We start from the raw sequence: 25,300 nt of genomic DNA on the forward strand, positions 1-25,300 counted from the left end.
ACCAGCATATATAAAACAAATACTAACAGAACTAAAGGAGGAAATAGACTGCAATGCATTCATTTTAGGAGACTTCAACACAAAATTCACTCCAAAGGACAGATCCACCAGACAGAAAATAAGTAAGGACACAGAGGCACTGAACAACACACTAGAACAGATGGACCTAATAGACACCCACAGAACTCTACTTCCAAAAGCAACAGGATACACATTCTTCTCAAGTGCACATGGAACATTCTCCAGAATAGACCACATACTAGGCCACAAAAAGAGCCTCAGTAAATTCCAAAAGATTGAAATCCTACCAACCAACTTTTCAGACCACAAAGGCATAAAACTAGAAATAAACTGTACAAAGAAAGCAAAAAAGCTCACAAACACATGGAGGCTTAACAACACGCTTCTAAATAGTCAATGGATCAACGACCAAATTAAAATGGAGATCCAGCAATATATGGAAATAAATGACAACAACACAAAGCCCCAACTTCTGTGGGACGCAGCAAAAGCAGTCTTAAGAGGAAAGTATACAGCGATCCAGGCATATTTAAAGAAGGAAGAACAAACCCAAATGAATAGTCTAATGTCACAATTATCAAAATTGGAAAAAGAAGAATAAATGAGGCCTAAAGTAAGCAGAAGGTGGGACATAATACAGATCAGAGAAGAAATAAAAAAAATTGAGAACAATAAAACAATAGAAAAAAATCAGTGAAACCAAGAGCTGGTTTTTCGAGAAAATAAACAAAATAGATAAGCCTCTAGCGAGCGTTATTAAGAGAAAAAGAATCAACAGAATCAGAAATGAGAAAGGAAACATCACGACCCAACAGAAATACAAAGAATTATTAGAGACTACTATGAAAACCTACATGCTAAGAAGCTGGAAAACCTAGAAGAAATGGACAACTTCCTGGAAAAATACAACCTTCCAAAACTGACCAAGGAAGAAACACAAAATCTAAACAAATGAATTACCAGCAAAGAAATTGAAGTGGTAATCAAAAAACTACCCAAGAACAAAACCCCTGGGCCAGATGGATTTACCTCGGAATTTTATCAGACATACAGAGAAGACATAATACCCATTCTCCTTAAAGTTTTCCAAAAAATACAAGAGGAGGGAATACTCCCAAACTCATTCTATGAAGCCAATATCACTGTAATACCAAAACCAGGCAAACACCCCACCAAAAAGGAAAATTACAGACCAATCCCTGATGAACGTTGATACAAAAATACTCAATAAAATATTAGCAAACCGAATTCAAAAATGTATCAAAAGGATCATATACCACAACCAAGTGGGATTCATCCCAGGTATACAAGGATGGTACAACATCCGAAAATCCATCAACATCATCCACCACATCAACAAAATGAAGGACAAAAAGCACATGATCATCTCCATAGATGCTGAAAAAGCATGACAAAATTCAACATCCATTCATGATAAAAACTCTCAGCAAAATGTGTATAGCGGGCAAGTACCTCAACATAATAAAGGCCATATACAATAAACCCACAGCCAACATCATATTGAACAGCAAGAAGCTGAAAGCTTTTCCTCTGAGATCGTGAACAAGACAGGGATGCCCTTTCTCCACTGTTATTTAACATAGTACTGGAGGTCCTAGCCACGGCAATTAGACAAAACAAAGAAATACAAGGAATCCAGATTGGTAAAGAAGTTAAACTGTCACTATTTGCAGATGACATGATATTGTACATAAAAAAACCTAAAGACTCCATTCCAAAACTACTAGAACTGATATTGGAATACAGTAAAGTTGCAGGATACAAAATTAACACACAGAAATCTGTAGCTTTCCTATACACTAACAATGAACCAATAGAAAGAGAAATCAGGAAAACAACTCCATTCACAACTGCATCAAAAAGAATGAAATACCTAGGAATAAACCTAACCAAGGAAGTGAAAAACCTATAGCCTGAAAACTATAAGACACTCTTAAGAGAAATTAAAGAGGACACTGACAAATGGAAACTCATCCCATGCTCCTGGCTGGGAAGAATTAATATCATCAAAATGGTCATCCTGCCCAAAGCAATATTCAGATTTGATGCAGTCCCTATCAGATTACCAACAACATTCTTCAATGAACTGGAACAAATCGTTCAAAAATTCATATGGAAACACCAAAGACCCCGAATAGCCAAAGCAATCCTGAGAAAGAAGAATAAAGTGGCGGGGATCTCACTTCCCAACTTCAAGCTCTACTACAAAGCCATAGTAATCAAGACAATTTGGTACTGGCACAAGAAAAGAGCCACAGACCAGTGGAACAGATTAGAGACTCTAGACATTAACCCAAACATATATGGTCAATTAATATTCGATAAAGGAGCCATGGATATACAATGGGGAAATGATAGTCTCTTGAACAGATGGTGCTGGCAAAACTGGATAGCTACATGTAAGAGAATGAAACTGGATCACTGTCTAACCCCATATACAAAAGTAAATTCAAAATGGATCAAAGACCTGAATGTAAGTCATGAAACCATAAAACTCTTAGAAAAAAACATAGGCAAAAATCTCTTGGGTGTGAACATTAGTGACTTGTTCATGAATATACCTTCCCAGGCAAGGAAAACAAAAGCAAAAATGAACAAGTGGGACTATATCAAGCTGAAAAGCTTATGTACAGCAAATGACACCATCAATAGAACAAAAAGGTACCCTACAGTATGGTAGAATATATTTGTAAATGACAGATCTGATAAAGAGTTGACATCCAAAAAATATAAAGAGCTCACCCACCCCAACAAACAAAAAGCAAATAATCCAATAAAAGAAAGGGCACAGGATCTGAAAAGACAGTTCTCCAAAGAAGAAATTCACATGGCCAACAAACACACAAAAAGATGCTCCACATCGCCATTCATTAGGGAAATGCAAATCAAAACCACAATGAGATATCACCTCACACCAGTTAGGATGGCCACCATCCAAGACAAACAACAACAAATGTTGGCGAAGATGTGGAGAAAGCGGAACCCTCCCACACTGCTCGTGAGAATGTAAACTAGTTCAACCACTGTGGAAGGCAGTATGGAGGTTCCTCAAAAAACTCTAAATAGAAATACCATTTGACCCAGGAATTCCACTCTTAGGAATTTACCCTAAGAATGCAGCAGCCCAGTTTGAAAAAGATACATGCACTCATATGTTTACCGCAGCACTATTTGCAATAGCCGAGAAATGGAAGAAACCTAAGTGTCCATCAGTAGATAAATGGATAAAGATGTGGTACATATACACAATGGAATATTATTCAGCCATAAGAAGAAAACAAATCCTGCCATTTGCAACAACATGGATGGAGCTAGAGGGTATTATGCTCAGTGAAATAAGCCAGGTGGAGAAAGACAAGTGTCAAATGATTTCACTCTTCCGTGGATTATAACAACAAAGAAAAAACTGAAGGAACAAAGCAGCAGCAGAATCACAGAACCCATGAATGGACTAACAGTTACCAAAGGGAAAGCGACTGGGGAGGATTGGTGGGAAGGGAGGGTTAGAGGGAACATGGGGTATTACGATTAGGACATATAATGTAACGGGTTGGGGACATGGGAAAGGCAGTATATACAGAGAAGACAAGTAATGATTCTATAGCATCTTACTATGCTGATGGACAGTAACTGTAATGGGGTATGTGGGGGGGACTTGATAATGGGGGAGTCTAGTACCCATAATGTTGTTCAAGTAATAGTACATTAACGATATCAAAATAAAAAAAAAAAAAAAGAAATGGCACCATCTCAAATAGTATTTGAGATACAATAATCCTATCTTATTTTCACTACTGTTCCTACTGGAAGTGTTAAAGTCTCAACCACAATAACTGCTCATGTCCAAGACACTCAGCACCTTGACTGGTTCAACAAACACTGTTTTGGTATGTGACAAACCCTATGAAGAGCATCAGTGAACAGGCAGTCAACACAGGCAAGACCCCAATCCGGTTACACTTCACATATCACAAATTAGTTATCTGGTGACATCAAGTCTCCACAGAACCCAATAAGAATTAAGGAAGAGGAATTTAGAGCTGTCAAAATACATGTTGAAGTCCATGTACTAAAGTACATACACTTTACTTACAGAAGAGGCTGTGAGGTCCTTACTCAAACATAAGTTGTTCTTATTTTAAGCACACCAAATTCCATGACCAATTTCCCAGGCATCCAAATATTAGAGGAAGAAGATTAAGAAGTTAAGCTAAAAATGCAGACACAGGCACAACAGCAGAAAATGAAAGATGACACACAAAGATGAAACATAGAAACGACAGAACTGGGGTTACATGGCTAAGAAGCAATAATTCTGTATATTTGAATTATGACACAACTCAGAAATTAATGCTGTAATTGTGACCTTGAGTCATCAAAAACACAAAAAAAGGTTAAGCTACATTAGGTCTAACAAAGTTGAAAGAAAGTAGATGACCTAGTTTATAAAAAGAATCAAATAATTAAAAATTAAGTATTACATGTATAGAGTCAACTTTCTACTTTCAAAATAAACTTTTTTTATATAAATCAATCCCAAATAACACCAGGCATGCTGACTCTAAGCTACTAATCATTGTCAGACATTAACCAGTTCCTGTGACTATAGGTCTCACCATAATTACAATACACATTCACTCGGAAGCAAAGGCTCGATCCACCGGTCATAAACTTATTAGCACTGACACTACCCAAACCTACCACACATGGACAACATAACCAAGGCTATCCTAAGAGCTACTTACCATTCTTTAACAGACATCCACAGAGCTTCACTGCCACACTGCCTTTAGGGTCTCTGGTATGAAACTGGTTCATATACGAGAATGTTTTAGGAGGTTCTTAATAACACTTCAGTGACTATGTTGTAGGATTTAGACGGCAGCACAGTAGAATGAAAAGAACATTCATGGGCACTGGATACACACACCCTTAGGTATGGGTCTCTGCCTTGTTAATTACCAGATGTATGACTACAGCACATTATTTATGCTCAGAAACTCATTTTCTTCCTTTGGAAAATGGGGTTAATATCTTCTACTTTCTGTGCTTCCTGTGAGAAATAAATCAGACAATATAAATAAAGTGCCAATGCAGGCTTTCAAAAACCTACTATTATGATTATCAGATTGGGGATATGGAAAGGCAACCATCTTAATCCACACTAGGCCAAATTTTGTGAAACTGTGTGCTGCACTAATGATACAAGAAACAAATACCTAAAGGAAAGGGCAAGCAGGTTCACATGATGGGAAAAGTGCTTTATATTTTTAAGTCACAGTAGAAGCTCTCTGACTCATAGGCCACTTCAAGCAAAAGTAGGTCAAATGAGAACTCATTTTTCAAAAGTATACACATACACTGTAAAGACATTAACTAAACAATTATTGCAAATATTCTGATCCAGGGCTGGGCCTTCTCGCTGAGTAGAGGTCCCCACACTGGAAAGCTGCACTGGTATCTTTACATAGTCGATACCCATACTGCAATGTCTGGGATTGCCAGAGTCAGTCACTTCAGTCACTTCAGTGTAAAACAGGGACAGAGACATTCGAAAAGGATTCCTTCCATATTCTCTTATGAATATTTTCCCCAATCTTTATGGTTATGGTTTACTTGCTCAAACTGATTTAATACCAAGTTTGTTTTTTTAAAAAATCTCTCCTTTATGGAGTCTTTACAAGACATAAAAATTAGAACAAAATCCCTTTCCATACTCATATTGTTATTTATGCAATAATCAAATAAATTACTTAGCCATAATATAAATAGGTTTTGGAACAAACATAACCAGCTTTCGCTATAAATATAGTTCAGCTAGAAGAAGCAAAAGTACCTAGGTTGAGTAGAGGTTCACTAATTTCTAAATTTCCACATAGTATTAGTATCAATCAGGAGCTTTTATAAAAGAGAATGCGAATTAATTTAGCAAGTCAGTTGACTCAGTGATAACTGCCAAAGATGTTAATGTCAGAGTCATTTTGATTTGTCATAATCTGATTTCTGATTTCAAGTCATAGTTGATATGAAAGAAAAAAATACAATAGTTAAAACTTTTCAGGTTGGTACAGGAAGAATTAGATACCATCCACATCTCCAAATACCTGAATTCACTTAGAATATTTCTATTTTGCAAATCTAAGTAGATCACAATACTGTTGTTCATGTTTAAATACTATAGGCTATACTATGAATGTCCCTATTAATGTAATGTCTTTCTAGAATGAATTTTTCATTTAAAAGTGTTTTTCAAACTGATTTTCTTTTGCATTAGATATACTCACCAACACTCTTCACCCACAATTTAAGTAAAATGTTCCCAGAACTGTCCTGAAAGTAGGGCCTAACTGCCCCTCTGTCTCTGAAGCCTTTTTGCAGAACTCTAGCACTTTTTGGGACAAAGTTGAAACCAGTTCCGTTAACAGACTGGTGGTTGCCAAAGAAGAGGGATGGGGGACTGGGCATAATAGGTAAAGGGAGAACAAAGAGGTGCAAACTTCAAATTACAAAATAAATTTGTTACAGGGATGGAGTATAGAATAGGGCATAATGCCAATTATATTTTCTTTGTATGCTGACAGACGGTCACTACACTTACCATGGTGTGCATTTAGCTAGGTTATATTAACTGTCAAATCACTCTTGTATATCTGAAACCAATTTATCAACTATAGCTCAATAAAAAAATGAAAGCTGTAATAAAAAATGAGTATTAAAAAAAGTTATAGAACTTATTAAAAGGTGTTACTTAGCTAGAGTATTCAGCCAACCAAAATGATTTCTGATTTTTATCAGTTGCTCTAAGTTTGAAATGCCATTAAACTTATTAAAATAATTAAAAAGTTAAACTTAGTGAAATACCCAGTTTAGCAAATGTTTTCAGTTATTTTTTCATTGCATTTAATTAATCATTAAATTGTCTAAAGTGGAATAGCTTCAACCACACAAGAGTTGAAATGGAAAGGAAAAAAAAGATTCCCAAAAGGGATTGAAAAAGGTCAGGCTGATCAATGATGAACAAATTATGTAAACATATCTTATTTACATTACTTAAATAAATGTATCAAAGCAGGAAGATCTGCCATTATTGAGATGCAGCCTCCCAGAATCTCCTGAGGCAGAGGCCCGACTTCATGGAGGTAGAGAACAAACATGTCCAGCCCAGTAGGTGTTCTATCGGGTCATGTAATGCAAACTTGTAGGTATGACAAGGGGAAGACCAGAGACCTAGCTGGATCTCACTACTTTTCCGTTTGGCGTTATCTTCCTTCCACCAATGATAAAGACAACAGGTAGGATTTGAATAAAATATTTCCCACTCACAAATTTTGTTTGGATATGAGGTAGAAAGGCAAAGGAACTGGAACAGTAATTATGCTGATCTGACACGTTCCTGCAATCCTTTCAAAGCATAAGTGACATGCAGCTATAAGAGACCTAGAGAAGAATGTTGGGAAGAATCTAAACATGTGTACATATAGAACTCAAGATATTTAATAACTATTCTGTGAAGAGCATAAACCTTTTCATGATAAATTAAATACTGGACAATAAGGAATTAGTTAAGTTAGAAAGCTTCTAAACAATGTATGTAGATATAAAGCTGTTGTTTGATGCATGTAGCCATAAGGGGAGAGAAAAGAAGTAATCAAATTATTCGGGTTAAATCTTCACTGATTTTAACTATTAACTAGTCCCTTTAGCATATTGTTAGAAATAATATTACCAATCTGTAGAACTGGAGGAAAATGAAGCTTCAGCCTTGACTTTTGTTTATCATTAAAAAAAAAAAAAAAGGCATTCAGAGGGCATTTCAGACTTTCAGCAAAAGAGGTAGAGGTCAAGAGCCTTCTCTGACTACTGTTACCTTCTACTCAGCAGAAATTTTGTCACCAGAGTATCCTTTTTCACTCATGTAATTACCAATTTTAAAAAGTGATTTGTGTGCTGGTTTACTATCTATTCCCCCTTCGAAGCCCCAAGAGAATAAGTTCATGAAAGCATAGAGCTAATTTGTCTTAACAGCCCTTAAAACCATGCCTGCTAAACCAAAGAGGTCCAGTGTTTGTTAAAAAAGTGAACAAAGGAATGAATGAATAAATGGACAAATGAATGAACAAACAAATAAACATCAATATGGTTCCTCCCTCTTCATGATCCTCAATTTTGTGAATGTTTTAGAAACTTAATGGGTACCTTATGAGAATGAATGGATACTGGGCAGATAGATGTAAGCAGCAGTTGAAAGATAAACACTGCAGAGAACTACCAAAAAAAGAGATGCAGGCATTTAACTCTCCTAAGTCTATGAAAAAGGTTCTAATATAGTAACTGCTCCATAGACTGGAGAATTTGAGCCACCTCTATCTCCACAAAACACTTTTGTTAAATAGACTGTTTCATTGGGAGGAGTACACATGGAGATGGGGGTTTCAACTACATAGTAATTTCTGTAATAGAATGTGTGCTTATGTGGTAGATGCATAGTTCACAATAAAAAATGAACTTAATAGATGTTGCAACAAATTCTAGTATTTAATCATTTAAAGCTATACTATACATAAAATAAATTCAAATCATAGCACTGAATAGAGAAATAGCTAATCACAAATACTGATATTTAACATTCTGTGGTTCAGTTAATAAGGAATGAGAATCAAATCAGAAATTCTAGATCTCTAAGGTGCTGTGAAATACTATGCTCAAGCACATAACATAATGACAAAGTTGATATTTGAAATTTAATAAAATGGGGAAGAAAAGAACAGTACACACAAAAGAGTATCTACCAATAAATAAAAACCCATGAAAGAAATATCATAAACAAAATTATATCCACAAATATGAAGAAAGATGGGTATCATTGGCATTTGCAATTTATAATAAATTTGAGTAGGTGAAATATTTGTAATTCAGCAGAGCTACCTGTAAATATCTATCTTTATAAAGTCAATATCTGATATTCCAGGTGCATGTTAGGTCCACTTGTAAGAATAAGGGTGATCACTGCAACTGGGCCCATGCTATCCATTGTACATGCTGCAAAGCTTGTCAAGTGTAGAGAAGAGATGAGCGGATTTCTTTGTATGAAATAGTACTTCATTTTAAAATTACTGACGTATTTTCTATTAATGAAAAATGATCTGTTACAACCCCTGCTGACAGTACTCAAGAGCTTAGGATGCCTCTCTTGAAGGATAACTTTAGAACCACATATCTTTATGTGTGTCCTGCAGAAAACCTTCTCAGTAGGAATTCTTCAGCCATGTTATCATTAGATGACAAAAACCCTAAATCACTAGGATTTCAGATGATAGTAGTATCTGTTTACTTTATGCCAGTCACTGTTCTAAATTTTTACATACATTATCTATTCAATCCCTTCATTAGCCCATTACATGATAGATACAGATTACAGTATTAAATCTGGATTGACAAGCACATCCTACTTAGACAATTTTCTGTTTCTGACTAAGCTGTACCAAGGCAAGCCATGCCTGAGCCACTACCTCTCCACTAAAAAAAGGACCTGATTTCCCACTTTCTGTGGTGTAAGACACTACCACTATAGCACTAGGCACAGAGGTGACACAACATGTGCAGTCAGCTCCTACAAGCTGGTGCAATGTGACTCCAGCACACGTCTACCCCAGATAATCAGGTAGAATGAGCTCACGTCTCCTAACTGGTTGATCCCAGTTGTCAACTGGACATTTAGATATCCAGAGCACTTGGCGAAGGGCAATCCATTCTTAAAACTACTCTCTTAGAACTAGAGTAGACTCTCTCCTTTTTCATTTTTACAATATGGGACATTCTTAAACAACACAAATGTTTTAATCACTGAAGTTCATCCCAAAATGCTGTTGATTACTAGGTTCACCTTAATTTTTGTATTAAGAATTAAAAAACATTGCCAATTAAATGGACTACACGATGCATCCAGAAACTAGAAATATTGAAATCTAAAAACTGTGCACATTAAAAACCAATGGAAAAAAATCATTTCTACCTGTTTACTATGGTTTTCCAATCTCAGAATCTTTGCTTCATTTCTCTTTTCACTCTTGATATTCTACTCCTCCCTCTCCCACCTCAGTGGTTTCCCAATGAATATTTATATTCACATATATCTTTATGTACACAGTCTACAAACAGAATTAATTTTTATACAGTACAACAGAAAAAATTGTAATCCTGAGAGTAGATGCAAAATAACAAGAAAAGAATATGATAAACCGTCAGATTTGGTGGAATAAGAGAAATGAGCATGAAGAATGGAAAGGGGAAGCATCTCTGAGACTGTGGAAAAGAGGAAGAGGCAAAAAAATTTACATGCAAAGTGGCCTGAGCAGCATGCATTACTACAAAGCTGGCTTTAGTTTTATAGTATGGAACGGTTTACTATAAGGATGAATATTCAAATCTTTCCCAAAACTGCTCTCACTGCTTTGGGAAGACATAAATACAGCCTAAGTTGACAACTCACATTATGAAGAGAAACAGTATAAATTCTTTCATTTCAAAAATCACCAACTAAAGTATAATAATACTTCTGAGATGTTTCAGTATTTATGAGCACTCTTAAATCACTTGGAAACAATTCTACTTACTCTCCATCCACTTCTGGTCTTCTACATACACAATGAAACTTGCTGCCAAAATCTATATAAAGATCATCCTCCACAACATGAAAGATTCGTCCAATGACTAGTTTATCCATGGCAGGTCCCATCTGTATAAGAGGACAACGTCTCAGCATAGATGCAAAGGATTCCGAATTTCTTCCAGAGTCCTGAACATGAAAAGAGAAATTTATATGCACATAATTCAATACAAAGGTATCATATGGCAGGCACAATAAAATCATACAGGGGAAATGTTAGAAAGCCAATTTGCTATATATTTATATTTTGTAGTGATAATAAAAAATATTTTAATGGAACTTTGCCTTAAAAAGCCAGACATACTCTTGAACTACTCCTTCCTTTCTTTCCTTCTTGAAGAGGAATCAAAGAAAAGTAGGCTTGGTTGGGGATGCCTTGGATGTGGTAGCCCAGAGTGGAATCTAGACTGTCAGCAACATAAGCCATGTCCTTAGATAAAGCCTCCCAGCATGGGGGTGGAGGGCAGGCATCAGAGTCTGAGTCCTTGAGGAGGGCATCCCAGAAGGCAACTGACATTATTCCTGTTATGGACTGAGAAGGGAAAATTCTGAAATGGACTAAATTAAGTGACATTAGGGCCAGAGAAAGAGGAAGAAAGACAAGGGAAGATCATCAGTTAATAGGCCCAAGTAAGAGCTAAAGAGAAACTCCACAATCCTGGATGAAGTCATTTTAACAATCATCTAGAAGGTCCATAAAGACCACTGCAGGCCCCTTGGGCATGGCCAGTGTCTGACTATCATCAGCAACAAGCCCACAAGCCTTCTCTGCAGACCACCTACTGTGGGACTCTCCCTGCCTCGCATTAGCCCACCTTTCTTGTCTGTAGCCAATGTAAATTTAGAGAACTTTCTATTCCATGAGCCCCTAGTAACTGAGCCTGGTGGATGAGTTGTTTCAGTGAACTTGCCTTGCTTCTGGAAAGCAGAGACTGACTGTCCCAGGACTCAGTCCTTATCTGACTGCATAGACCCTTTTTATATCAGAGAGCTCTCAGTCTCTAGAGTTTATGATCTGTCGTGATCATCTGTAAGAAAGTGCCTTAAATTCAGGTTTAGCTAGAGTGACTCTTCTTTTAATACAAATTGAAAAAAACATTAAGATAAAAGCGGTTAAGAGTTCTTCAATTAGCAGTCTAAATAGGAGCTCCTGTTATGGACTATTTTTTTCATTATGGTATTGATATACAATCTTATAAAGGTTGCACATGCACACCACTGTGGTTATTACATTCATCCATATTATCAAATCCACCCTCCCATTACAGTCACTGTCCATCAGCATAGTAAGAAGCTATAGAGTCACTTTGTCTTCTCCATGTTATACTGCCTTCCCCATGACCCCCCCTACATTATGTGTGCTAATAAGAATAAGCATTGCTTCTTAAACATGGTCTCACTCCCCTCTCACATCCCTGTCCTCTCTTCTTTAAAGACTGGAAATAGTTTTTGCCATTTCCATTTACCTCCACCCCTCTCTTCCCCACTTCCTTCCCATTTATCTTAGCAAGGTAATTGCAAAAGAGAAACTATATTCAGAAGATATACTCTAATGAGCATGTCATAGGTATGCAATAGGCATATGGAAATTAATATCGTTTTCTCTGTGCCTATGGATCAAGACTCATTAGAACAACCTGGTGTGATATTAAATATAAAGCATTCGTGTCAATTGTACATGGTATAGATACGAATACTACTTGAATGCTAACAAGGGTGAGGATATGATTTCAGATAGGATTTCTTATGTTATTCACAAAATTTTCCAAGACATTTCACAACTCATTTTATAAGTTCACGATTACCCTGACACCAAAACTAGACTCTCATTATACACAAAAGTTATAGACAAATATATTCTCATGGATATAGACACAAAAATCTTTGAAAAATATTAGAAAATTTTAATCCAGCAGCATCTAAGCTGAATAATACATCATGACCAACTGGGATTCTTATAAGAAATGCCAGGTTATTTTGACACTTGAAAGTCAATCAATATATATTTCATGCAACTAATATGGAGAAAAAAACAGGAGTTGCAGTACTTGTATCAGACAAAATAGACTTCAAAACAAAGGAAGTCATAAGAGACAAAGAAGGACATTACATAATGATAAAGGAGTCAATCCAACAAGAGGCTATAACCACTATAAATATCTATGCACCCAACACAGGAGCACCTACAGTATAAAACAAATACTAAAAAAACAAAGGGGGAGAGGGAAGAGGGGGGGGAGCCAAGATGGTGGTGTGAGTAGAGCAGGGGAAATCTCCTCCCAAAACCACATATATTTTTGAAAATACAACAAAGAAAACTGTTCCTAAAAGAGAGACCAGAAGACACAGGACAACATCCAGACCACATCCACACCTGCGAGAACACAGTGTCTCGCGAAGGGGGTAAGATACAAGCCTCGGCCCGGCAGGCACAGAGCGCCCCTCACCCCAGCTCCTGGCAGGAGGTAAGGAGTTGGAGAAGAGAAGGAGAGGGAACCCAGGACTGCTAAAGGCCCAGACCCAGCCATCCGCACCAGAGCGCAGACACAGTGCATGCGTGGGGTGCTGGAAACTAGGGAAATAGGACAGTAAGACCTGTGAGCATGTCCCTCCAGACGTTGCGGCTGGGACAAAGAAAAGTGAGTGCTTTTTGGAAATCTTAAATGGACAGGGACCCCACCGCCGGACGGAAGCGTCCAGGGACACTTAGTCCAGTAGCAGGGAATCTGGGGAACTCTGGGCACTCTAAACCCCTGGGCAGCAGGGAGCACGGAGGCCCTTCACAGAGATAAACAGCCTCCCGGCCGTTGCCCCTCCAACACGGCTCCACCATATCGGAGCAGCAGCCCGAGGCAGGCCACACCCACAGCAACAGTGGAGATAAACTCTATAGTAGCCAGGCAAGAATCAGAAGCTCTTTCTGCATGCAGCTGCTCAGCACAAGCCACTAGAGGTCGCTACTGTCCCAGGAGAGGAAGGCCACAAACCAACAAGAAGGGAAGTTATTCCAGCTGTCACTCAAGCCAGCTCTGGAAACTATCTCTATCAGCACGAAAAGGTAAAATTACAGGCAGACCAAGATAACAGAGACAACACCAGAGAAGGAGACAGACCTAACCAGTCTTCTTGAAAAAGAATTCAAAATAAAAATCATAAACATGCAGATGGAGATGCAGAGAAATATACAAGAGATAAGGGATGAAGTCTGGAGGGAGATTACAGATGGCAGGAAGGAGATTACAGAAGTGAAACAAACTCTGGAAGGATTTAAAAGCAGAATGGATAAGATGTAAGAGGCCATTGATGGAATAGAAACCAGAGAACAGGAACGCATAGAAGCTGACACAGAGAGAGATAAAAGGATCTCCAGGAATGAAACAATATTAAGAGAACTGTGTGACCAATCCAAAAGGAACAATATCCGTATTATAGGAGTACCAGAAGAAGAGAGAGAAAAAGGGATAGAAAGTGTCTGAAGAAATAATTGCTGAAAACTTCCCCAATCTGGGGGAGGAAATAATCAAACAGACCACGGAAATACATAGAACTCCCAACAGAAAGAACCCAAAGAGGACAACACCAAGACACATAATAAATAAAATGGCAAAGATCAAGGACAAGGAAAGAGTTTTAAAGAAAGCTAGAGAGAAAAAAGTCACCTATAAAGGAAAACCCATCAGGCTATCATGAGACTTCTCAACAGAAACCTTACAGGCCAGAAGAGAATGGCATGATATATTTAATGCAATGAAACAGAAGGGCCTTGAACCAAGGATACTGTATCCAGCACGATTATCATTTAAATATGAAGGAGGGACTAAACAATTCCCAGACAAGCAAAAGTTGAGGGAATTTGCTTCCCACAAACCACCTCTACAAGGTATTTTATAGGGACTGTTCTAGACGGGAGCACTCCTAAGACTAAACAGATGTCACCAGAGAAAATAAAATCACAGCAAAGAAAACAGACCAACCAAATACTGACTAAAAGGAAAAAATAAAATCAACTACCCACTAAAAGCAGTTAAAGGAAACACGAAAGAGCACAGAATAAAACAACCAACATATAAAGAATAGAGAAGGAGAATAAAACAACCAACATATAAAGAATGGAGAAGGAGGAATAAGAAGGGAGAGAAGAAAAGAATCTCCAGACAGTGTATATAACAGCTCAATAAGTGAGCTAAGTTAGGCAGTAAGATACTAAAGAAGCAAACATTGAACCTTTGGTAACCACGAATCTAAAGCATGCAATGGCAACAAGTACATATCTTTCAATACTCACCCTAAATGTAAATGGACTGAATGCACCAATCAAAAGACACAGAGTAAAAGAATGGATAAAAAAGCAAGACCCATCTACATGCTTCTTAGAAGAAACTCTCACCTCAAACCCAAAGACATGCACAGACTAAAAGTCAAGAGGGGGGCGGAGCCAAGATGGCGGCATGAGTAGAGCAGTGGAAATCTCCTCCCAAAAACACATAGAGCTATGAAAATATAACAAAGAAAAATATTCCTAAAATAGAGACCACAGGACACAGGACAACATCCAGACCACATCCACACCTGCAAAAAGGGGGTAAGATACAAGCCCCGGCCCAGCGGGACCCGAGCACCCCTCCCCCCAGCTCCCGGCGGGTGGAAAGAAACCGGAGCGGTTTTTTTTTTTTGGCGAGCGCTTTTTGGAAGCCTTAAAGGGACGGGCCCCCGTTACTAGGGAGGCAGGGTGGCGGGACCGGTGAGCAGGTGCCTGGGACCCGCGCCTGAGCACAAAGAATATCCCGCGTTATTCCCTGCGGGACCAATGGGCAGGTGCCTGAGACCGGCACTTGAGGACGGAGGAAATCGCGCATTTTTCCCGTTTTTTTTTCCCTCTTTTAGTCGAGTGCTTTTTGGAAGCCTTAAAGGGACAGGGACCCCGGTGCTAGGGAGGCAGGGCGGTGGGACTGGTGAGAGGGTGCCTGGGACTGGCGCCTGAGGACAAAGAATATCCCGCATTTTTCCCTGTGGGACCGGTGGGTGGGTGCCTGACACCGGCACCTGAGGACGGAGGAAATCACGCGCTTTTCCCCCATTTTTTTTCTTTTTGGCGAGTGCTTTTTGGAAGCCTTAAAGGGACAGGGACCCTGGTGCTAGGGAGGCAGGGCAGCGGGACTGGTGAGCGGGTGCCTGGGACTGGCACCTGAGGACAAAGAATATCATGTGGTTTTCCCTGCGGGACCAGTGGGCGGGTGCTTTTTGGAAGCCTTGAAGGGACAGGGACCCTGGTGCTAGGGAGGTAGGGCAGCAGGACCACTAAGCGGGTGCCTGGGACCGGTGCCTGAGGACAAAAAAAAATCACGTGTTTTTTCCTTTTTTTTTTTTTTTTTCTGTTCCCTCTCTCATTGTTGCTGTTGTTGTTTTGGTTTGGAGAGTGCTTTTCGGAAGTCTTAAAGGGGCAGGACAGGTCACTTAGACCAGAGGCAGGGAATCTGGGGATCTCTGGGCACTCTAACCCCCTGGGCAGCAGGGAGCACAGAGGCCCCTTACGGAGATAAATAGCCTCCCGGCCGCTCCCCCTCCAACGGGGCTCCACCACTTTGGAGGAGCAGCCCCAGCCAGGCCACGCCCATGGCAACAGCGGAGATAAACCCCATAGCAACCAGGCAGGAAGCAGAAGCACTGTCTGCACACAGCTGCACAGCACAAGCCACTAGAGGTTGCTATTCTCCCAGGTGAGGAAGGCCACAAACCAACAAGAAGGGAAGCTCTTCCAGCGGTCACTTGTACCAGCTCTGCACACTATCTCTATCACCATGAAAAGACAGAACTACAGGCAGACAAAGATCACAGAGACAACACCTGAGAAGGAGACAGACCTAACCAGTCCTCCTGAAAAAGAATTCAAAATAAAAATCATGAACATGCTGACAGAGATGCAGAGAAAAATTCAAGAGCAATGGGATGAGATGCAGAGAAAAATGCAAGAGCAGTGGGATGAAGTCCGGAGGGAGATCACAGATGTCAGGAAGGAGATCACAGAAGTGAAACAATCCCTGGAAGGGTTTATAAGAAGAATGGATAAGATGCAAGAGGCCATTGAAGGAATAGAAGCCAGAGAACAGGAACGTATAGAAGGTGACATAGAGAGAGATAAAAGGATCTCCAAGAATGAAACACTAAGAGAACTATGTGACCAAACCAAAAGGAATAATATTCGTATTATAGGGATACCAGAAGAAGAAGAAAGAGGAAAAGGGATAGAAAGTCTCTTTGAAGAAATAATTGCTGAAAACTTCCCCAAACTGGGGGAGGAAATAATCGAACAGACGATGGAATTACACAGAACCCCCAACAGAAAGGATCCAAGGAGAAAAACACCAAGACACATAGCAATTAAAATGGCAAGGATCAAGGACAAGGAAAGAGTTTTAAAGGCAGCTAGAGAGAAAAAGGTCACCTATAAAGGAAAACCCATCAGGCTAACATCAGACTTCTCGACAGAAACCCTACAGGCCAGAAGAGAATGGCATGATATACTTAATGCAATGAAACAGAAGGGCCTTGAACCAAGGATACTGTATCCAGCACGACTATCATATAAATATGATGGCGGGATTAAACAATTCCCAGACAAGCAAAAGCTGAGGGAATTTGCTTCCCACAAACCACCTCCACAGGGCATCCTACAGGGACTGCTCTAAATGGGAGCACCCCTAAAAAGAGCACAGAACAAAACACAAAAAATATGAAGAATGGAGGAGGAGGAATAAGAAGGGAGAGAAGAAAAAAATCTCCAGACAGTGTATATAACAGCTCAATAAGCGAGCTAAGTTAGGCAGTAAGATACTAAAGAAGCTAACCTTGAACCATTGTTAACCACGAATCTAAAGCCTACAATGGCAATAAGTACATATCTCTCAATAGTCACCCTAAATGTAAATGGACTTAATGCACCAATCAAAAGACACAGAGTAATAAAATGGATAAAAAAGCAAGACCCATCTATATGCTGCTTATAAGAAACTCACCTTAAACCCAAAGATAAGGATAGACTAAAAGTCAAGGGATGGAAAAACATACTTCAGGCAAACAACAGTGAGAAGAAAGCAGGGGTTGCAGTACTAATATCAGACAAAATAGACTTCAAAACAAAGAAAGTAACAAGAGATAAAGAAAGACACTACATAACGATAAAGGGCTCAGTCCAACAAGAGGATATAACCATTCTAAATATATATGCACCCAATACAGGAGCACCAGCATATGTGAAGCAAATACTAACAGAACTAAAGAGGGAAATAGACTGAAATGCATTCATTTTAGGAGACTTCAACACACCACTCACCCCGAAGGATACATCCACCGGGCAGAAAATAAGTAAGGACATAGAGGCAATGAACAACACCCTAGAACAGATGGACCTAATAGACATCTACAGAACTCTACATCCAAAAGCAACAGGATATACTTTCTTCTCAAGTGCACATGGAACATTCTCCAGAATAGACCACATACTAGCTCACAAAAGGAGCCTCAGTAAACTCCAAAATATTGAAATTCTACCAACCAACTTTTCAGACCACAAAGGTATAAAAGTAGAAATAAATTCTACAAAGAAAACAAAAAGGCTCACAAACACATGGAGGCTTAACAACATGCTACTAAATAATCAATGGATCAATGAACAAATCAAAATAGAGATCAAGGAATATATAGAAACAAATGACAACAACAACACTAAGCCCCAACTTCTGTGGGACGCAGCGAAAGTAGTCTTAAAGAGGAAAGTATATAGCAATCCAGGCACACTTGAAGAAGGAAGAACAATCCCAAATGATTACTCTAACATCACAATTATCAAAACTGGAAAAAGAAGAACAAATGAGGCCTAAAGTCAGCAGAAGGAGGGACATAATAAAGATCAGAGAAAAAATAAACAAAATTGAGAAGAATAAAACAAAAGCAAAAATCGACGAAACCAAGAGCTGGTTCTTTGAGAAAATAAACAAAATAGATAAGCCTCTACCTCAACTTATTAAGAGAAAAAGAGAATCAACACAAATCAACATAATCAGAAATGAGAATGGAAAAATCACGACAGACTCCACAGAAATACAAAGAATTATTAAAGACTACTATGAAAACCTATATGCCAACAAGCGGGAAAACCTAGAAGAAATGGACAACTTCCTAGAAAAATACAACCTCCCAAGACTGACCAAGGAAGAAACACAAAAGTTAAACAAACCAATTACGAGCAAACAAATTGAAACGGTAATCAAAAAACTACCCAAGAACAAAACCCCTGGGCCAGATGGATTTACCTCAGAATCCGTCACAGAGAAGACATAATACCCATTCTCCTTAAAGTGTTCCAAAAAATAGAAGAAGAGGGAATACTCCCAAACTCATTCTATGAAGCCAACATCACCCTAATACCAAAACCAGGCAAAGACCCCACCAAAAAAGAAAATTACAGACCAATATCCCTGATGAATGTAGATGCAAAAATACTCAATAAAATATCAGCAAACAGAATTCAACAGTATATCAAAAGGATCATACACCATAACCAAGTGGGATTCATCCCAGGGATGCAAGCATGGTACAACATTCGAAAATCCATCAACATCATCCACCACATCAACAAAAAGAAAGACAAAAACCACATGATCATCTCCACAGATGCTGAAAAAGCATTTGACAAAATTCAACATCCATTCATGATAAAAACTCTCATCAAAATGGGAATAGAGGGCACGTACCTCAACATAATAAAGGCCATATATGATAAACCCACAGCCAGCATTATACTGAACAGCGAGAAGCTGAAAGCATTTCCTCTGAGATCGGGAACCAGACAGGGATGCCCACTCTCCCCACTGTTATTTAACATAGTACTGGAGGTCCTAGCCACGGCAATCAGACAAAACAAAGAAATACAAGGAATCCAGATTGGTAAAGAAGAAGTTAAACTGTCACTATTTGCAGATGATATGATACTGTACATAAAAAACCCTAAAGACTCCACTCCAAAACTACTAGAACTGATATCAGAATACAGCAAAGTTGCAGGATACAAAATTAACACACAGAAATCTGTAGCTTTCCTATACACTAACAATGAATCAATAGAAAGAGAAATCAGGAAAACAATTCCATTCACCATTACATCAAAAAGAATAAAATACCTAGGAATAAACCTAGCCAAAGAAGTGAAAGACTTATACTCTGAAAACTACAAGTCACTCTTAAGAGAAATTAAAGGGGACACTAATAAATGGAAACTCATCCCATGCTCATGGCTAGGAAGAATTAATATCGTCAAAATGGCCATCCTGCCCAAAGCAATATACAGATTTGATGCAATCCCTCTCAAATTACCAGCAACATTCTTCAATGAATTGGAACAAATAATTCAAAAATTCATATGGAAACACCAAAGACCCCGAATAGCCAAAGCAATCCTGAAAAAGAAGAATAAAGTAGGGGGGATCTCACTCCCCAACTTCAAGCTCTACTACAAAGCCATAGTAATCAAGACAATTTGGTACTGGCACAAGAACAGAGCCACAGACCAGTGGAACAGATTAGAGACCCCAGAAATTAACCCAAACATATATGGTCAATTAATATTTGATAAAGGAGCCATGGACATACAATGGCAAAATGACAGTCTCTTCAACAGATGGTGCTGGCAAAACTGGACAGCTACATGTAGGAGAATGAAACTGGACCATTGTCTAACCCCATATACAAAGGTAAACTCAAAATGGATCAAAGACCTGAATGTAAGTCATGAAACCATTTAACTCTTGGAAAAAAACATAGGCAAAAACCTCCTAGACATAAATATGAGAGACCTCTTCTTGAACGTATCTCCCTGGGCAAGGAAAACAACAGCAAAAATGAGCAAGTGGGACTACATTAAGCTGAAAAGCTTCTGTACAGCGAAAGACACCATCAATAGAACAAAAAGGAACCCTACAGTATGGGAGAATATATTTGAAAATGACAGATCCGATAAAGGCTTGACGTCCAGAATATATAAAGAGCTCACACGCCTCAACAAACAAAAAACAAATAACCCAATTAAAAAATGGACAGAGGAACTGAACAGACAGTTCCCTAAAAAAGAAATACAGGTGGCCAAGAGACACATGAAAAGATGCTCCACATCGCTAATTATCAGAGAAATGCAAATTAAAACTACAATGAGGTATCACCTCACACCAGTAAGGATAGCTGCCATCCAAAAGACAAACAACAACAAATGTTGGCGAGGCTGTGGAGAAAGGGGAACCCTCCTACACTGCTGGTGGGAATGTTAATTAGTTCAACCATTGTGGAAAGCAGTATGGAGGTGCATCAAAATGCTCAAAACAGACCTACCATTTGACCCAGGAATTCCACTCCTAGGAATTTACCCTAAGAACGCAGCAATCAAGTTTGAGAAAGACAGATGCACTCCTATGTTTATCGCAGCACTATTTACAATAGCCAAGAATTGGAAGCAACCTAAATGTCCATCGGTAGATGAATGGATAGAGAAGATGTGGTACATATACACAATGGAATACTACTCAGCCATAAGAAGTGGAAAAATCCAACCATTTGCAGCAACATGGATGGAGCTGGAGAGTATTATGCTCAGTGAAATAAGCCAAGCGGAGAAAGAGAAATAGCAAATGATTTCACTCATCTGAGGAGTATAGGAACAAAGGAAAAACTGAAGGAACAAAACAGCAGCGGAATTACAGAACCCAAAAATGGACTAACAGGTACCAAAGGGAAAGGAACTGGGGAGGATGGGTGGGCAGGGAGGGATAAGGGGGGGGAAGAAGAAGGGGGGTATTAAGATTAGCATGCATGGGGGGAGGGAGAAAGGGGAGGGTGGGCTGCACAACACAGAGTGGACAAGTAGTGACTCTACAACATTTTGCTAAGCTGATGGACAGTAACCGTAATGTGGTTGTTAGGGGGGACCTGATATAGGGGAGAGCATAGTAAACATAGTATTCTTCATGTAAGTGTAAATTAAAAATTAAAAAAAAAAAAAAGAAAGAAAGAAAGAAAGAAAAGGGGGATTACTCCTTGACAGGATAAAACTATTGGTAAATCAAAGATCAACGCATGCTTTAAATATCGTTAATGTTGATCACTTAAAGGGTGTCAGATGATCAGCTATGGAGGTACTCTTTTCTGATAATATTCCTTTCTCTTAATAAAAAAAAAAAAAGCAGTTACTGTGTGCTGACCTCCAATGAGTTCTGCACAGTGGTATAGAGGGCATGTCAAAGTGTGGGCAAAGGGTCTATTTGTTTCTATACAGAAGATCAAGGCCTAGCTTGGATACCCAGAAAATGAACTAAGATGCGATATGAGGAGGAGCTTCTGGCATCAGCACTCTCTGTAGGACTTGTGCTGGGGGATGATCATCAAAAAGCCTCCACAGGGATCCGGACGATGCTGCGGTTGTGGCTGCATCCAGCCCACCGTCTCCTGGACTTGCCATAGGAATGAGGAGGGAGATGTCTAGGCTGGCATGTGCATACAGTGAGACAAAGAATTTGACCGGATCTGTATTGTTGGAACTCAACCAGGAGTTGGGAGGGGTGCAAGTTGTAGCACTCGAAAATCTCTTGACTATAGATTATCTATGGTTAAAAGAACATATGGGATGTGAACAGATCCCAGAAATGGGATGCTGTAATTTGTCTGATGGTTCAAGTACAGTTGGACAATATCCATCATATCATAGATAAATTTTCACAAATGCCTAGGGTGCCTAAATGGTTTTCTTGGCTTCACTGGAGATGGATGGTAATTATAGATTTGCTTTGTTTATGTCACCGTATTCCTATTCTGTTAATATGTGTGTGCAAATTAGTTAGTAGTTTAAAACCTATACATACTTAAGGTACTCTACAAGAAGATATGTCGAAGAAATAATCAGTCCTCCCATGTTTCCTTCATATGCTACATCTATAGCTTTTCTTCTTCCTTCCTAATTACAACCCTTAAATAGAATTCGTGCCTCATATCGAATTTACCGAGTATCATAATTCCTCCAGGTGGTAAAGATACCTCGAGACAAGTGCTGGGCATAGAAGCCACAGTGCATAAATCTGCAAAGAAGTAAAAAGCTAACCTTTGCAAACAATATGGCTTCTCTCTCACTTACCAACTTTACATTTCCCTGTATGGCCCCGGAAGATGACTGATTAGCCAGAGACAGGTAAGATTCCTCAAGGGAGGAACAATCTAAGACAGGCACAGTCATGGGCGTCATCAGGTGAGAATTTGGGGATCAACAGAGGTGAGGCTCAGAACCTCACCCCCCCGGCTTTGAGAGAAATCTTCTGCATCCGTGGATGTCTTGCTGCCCTTGTCTAGCCTGGATTAATACTTAGTCCATAGGCACACACCTGATCATCTGATCATTTACATTTGCCCTCTTACAGCACTAAACTATGTTTCTACCTTTATCTTGCATCTACCTACCACTTCAGCATTTTATTAAAAATAAAAATAATAATAATAATAGGAGAAATGTGGGATCAACATATAAATCAAGTACAAAAATCAAACAAATATTCATATTTGACCTGATTGTTTATAGGTCATAATGCATGATCAAAACCGAAAGTTTCTGTGATGAATGCCCTTGTACTGTTCACCATGTAAGAATTTATTCACTATGTAAGAATTCGTTCACCATGTAAGAACTTGTTCATTATGCTTCAGAAGATTGGAGACTGACGAGAATTAGGCTTGAGATGGATTAATGATTGTACATTGAGCGTTGACCCCCCTATACTGAATTTTATTGTTGTTAACAACCATTTGATCAATAAATATGAGAGATGCCCTCTCAAAAAATAAAATAAAATAAAATAAAAATAAAAAAATAAAAAATAAAAGTAATAATAATAATAAGGGAGAAATGTGGGATTCACATATAAATCAAGTATAAAAATCAAACGAATATTCATATTTGACCTGATTGTCTGTAGTTGGTAATGTGTGATCAAAACCGAAAGTTTTTGTGATGACTGCCCTTGTACTGTTCACCATGTAAGAACTTATTCACTATGTAAGAATTTGTTCACCATGTAAGTACTTGTTTGTTATGTTTCAGAAGATTGGAGACTGTTGAGAATTAGGTTTGGAGTGGATTAATGATTGTGCATTGAGTCCCCTATACAGAATTTTATTGTTGTTAACAACCATTTGATCAATAAATATGAGAGATGCCCTCTCAAAAAAAAAAAAGAAAGAAAGAAAGAAAGAAAAGGGGGATTACTCCTTGACAGGGTAAAACTATTGGTAAATCAAAGATCAACGCATGCTTTAAATATCCTTAATGTTGATCACTTAAAGGGTGTCAGATGATCAGCTATGGAGGTACTCTTTTCTGATAATATTCCTTTCTCTTAAATAAAAAAAAAAAAAAAAAAAAAAAGGCAGTTACTGTGTGCTGACCTCCAATGAGTTCTGCACAGTGGTATAGAGGGCATGTCAAAGTGTGGGCAAAGGGTCTATTTGTTTCTATGCAGAAGATCAAGGCCTAGCTTGGATACCCAGAAAATGAACTAAGATACGATATGAGGACGAGCTTCCAGCATCAGCACTCTCTGGAGGACTTGTGCCGGGGGATGATCATCAAAAAGCCTCCACAGGGATCTGGATGATGCTGCGGTTGTGGCTGCATCCAGCCCACTGTCTCCTGGACTTGCCATAGGAATGAGGAGGGAGATGTCTAGGCTGGCATGTGCATACAGTGAGACAACTAATTTGACCGGATCTGTACTGTTGGAACACAACCAGGAGTTGGGAGGGGTGCAAGGTGTAGCACTCCAAAATCTTATGACTATAGACTATCTACGGTTAAAAGAACATATGGGATGTGAACAGATCCCAGAAATGGGCTGCTTTAATTTGTCTGATTTCTCTCAGACTGTTCAAGTACAGTTGAACAATATCCATCATATCATAGACAAATTTTCACAAATGCCTAGGGTGCCTAAATGGTTTTCTTGGCTTCACTGGAGATGGATGGTAATTATAGATCTGCTTTGTTTATGTCACCGTATTCCTATTCTGTTAATATGTGTGTGCAAATTAGTTAGTAGTTTAAAACCTATACATACTTAAGATACTCTACAAGAAGATATGTCAAAGAAATAATCAATCCTCCCATGTTTCCTTCCATATGCTACATCTGTAGCTTTTCTTCTTTCTTCCTAATTACAACCCTTAAATAGAATTCGTGCCTCATATCGAATTTACCGAGTATCATAATTCCTCCAGGTGGTAAAGATACCTCGAGACAAGTGCTGGGCATAGAAGCCACAGGGCATAAATCTGCAAAGAAGTAAAAAGCTAACCTTTGCAAACAATATGGCTTCTCTCTCACTTACCAACCTTACATTTCCCTGTATGGCCCTGGAAGATGACTGGCTAGCCAGAGACGGGTAAGATTCCTCAAGGGAGGAACAACCTAAGACAGGCACAGTCGCAGGGGGGCCATCAGGAGAAAAATTGGGGACCAACATAGGGGAGGCTTAGAACCTCATCCCCCCATTTTGAGAGAAATCTTCTGCA

General features: G+C 38.9%; 1 protein-coding gene across 1 annotated transcript in view; it reads right to left on the reverse strand.

Annotated features, from left to right (window-relative positions):
• TPD52 (tumor protein D52) overlaps positions 1–25,300 on the reverse strand; it is a 277,749-nt gene that overhangs the window by 106,509 nt on the left and 145,940 nt on the right. The window contains exon 2 of the mRNA XM_036998061.2: positions 10,656–10,837. Within this exon, the coding sequence (XP_036853956.1) occupies positions 10,656–10,837 (182 nt within the window). The remainder of the gene's footprint in view (positions 1–10,655; positions 10,838–25,300) is intronic.

The sequence above is a fragment of the Manis javanica genome, chromosome 2 (assembly GCF_040802235.1).
Source record: "Manis javanica isolate MJ-LG chromosome 2, MJ_LKY, whole genome shotgun sequence".
NCBI lineage: Eukaryota > Metazoa > Chordata > Mammalia > Pholidota > Manidae > Manis > Manis javanica.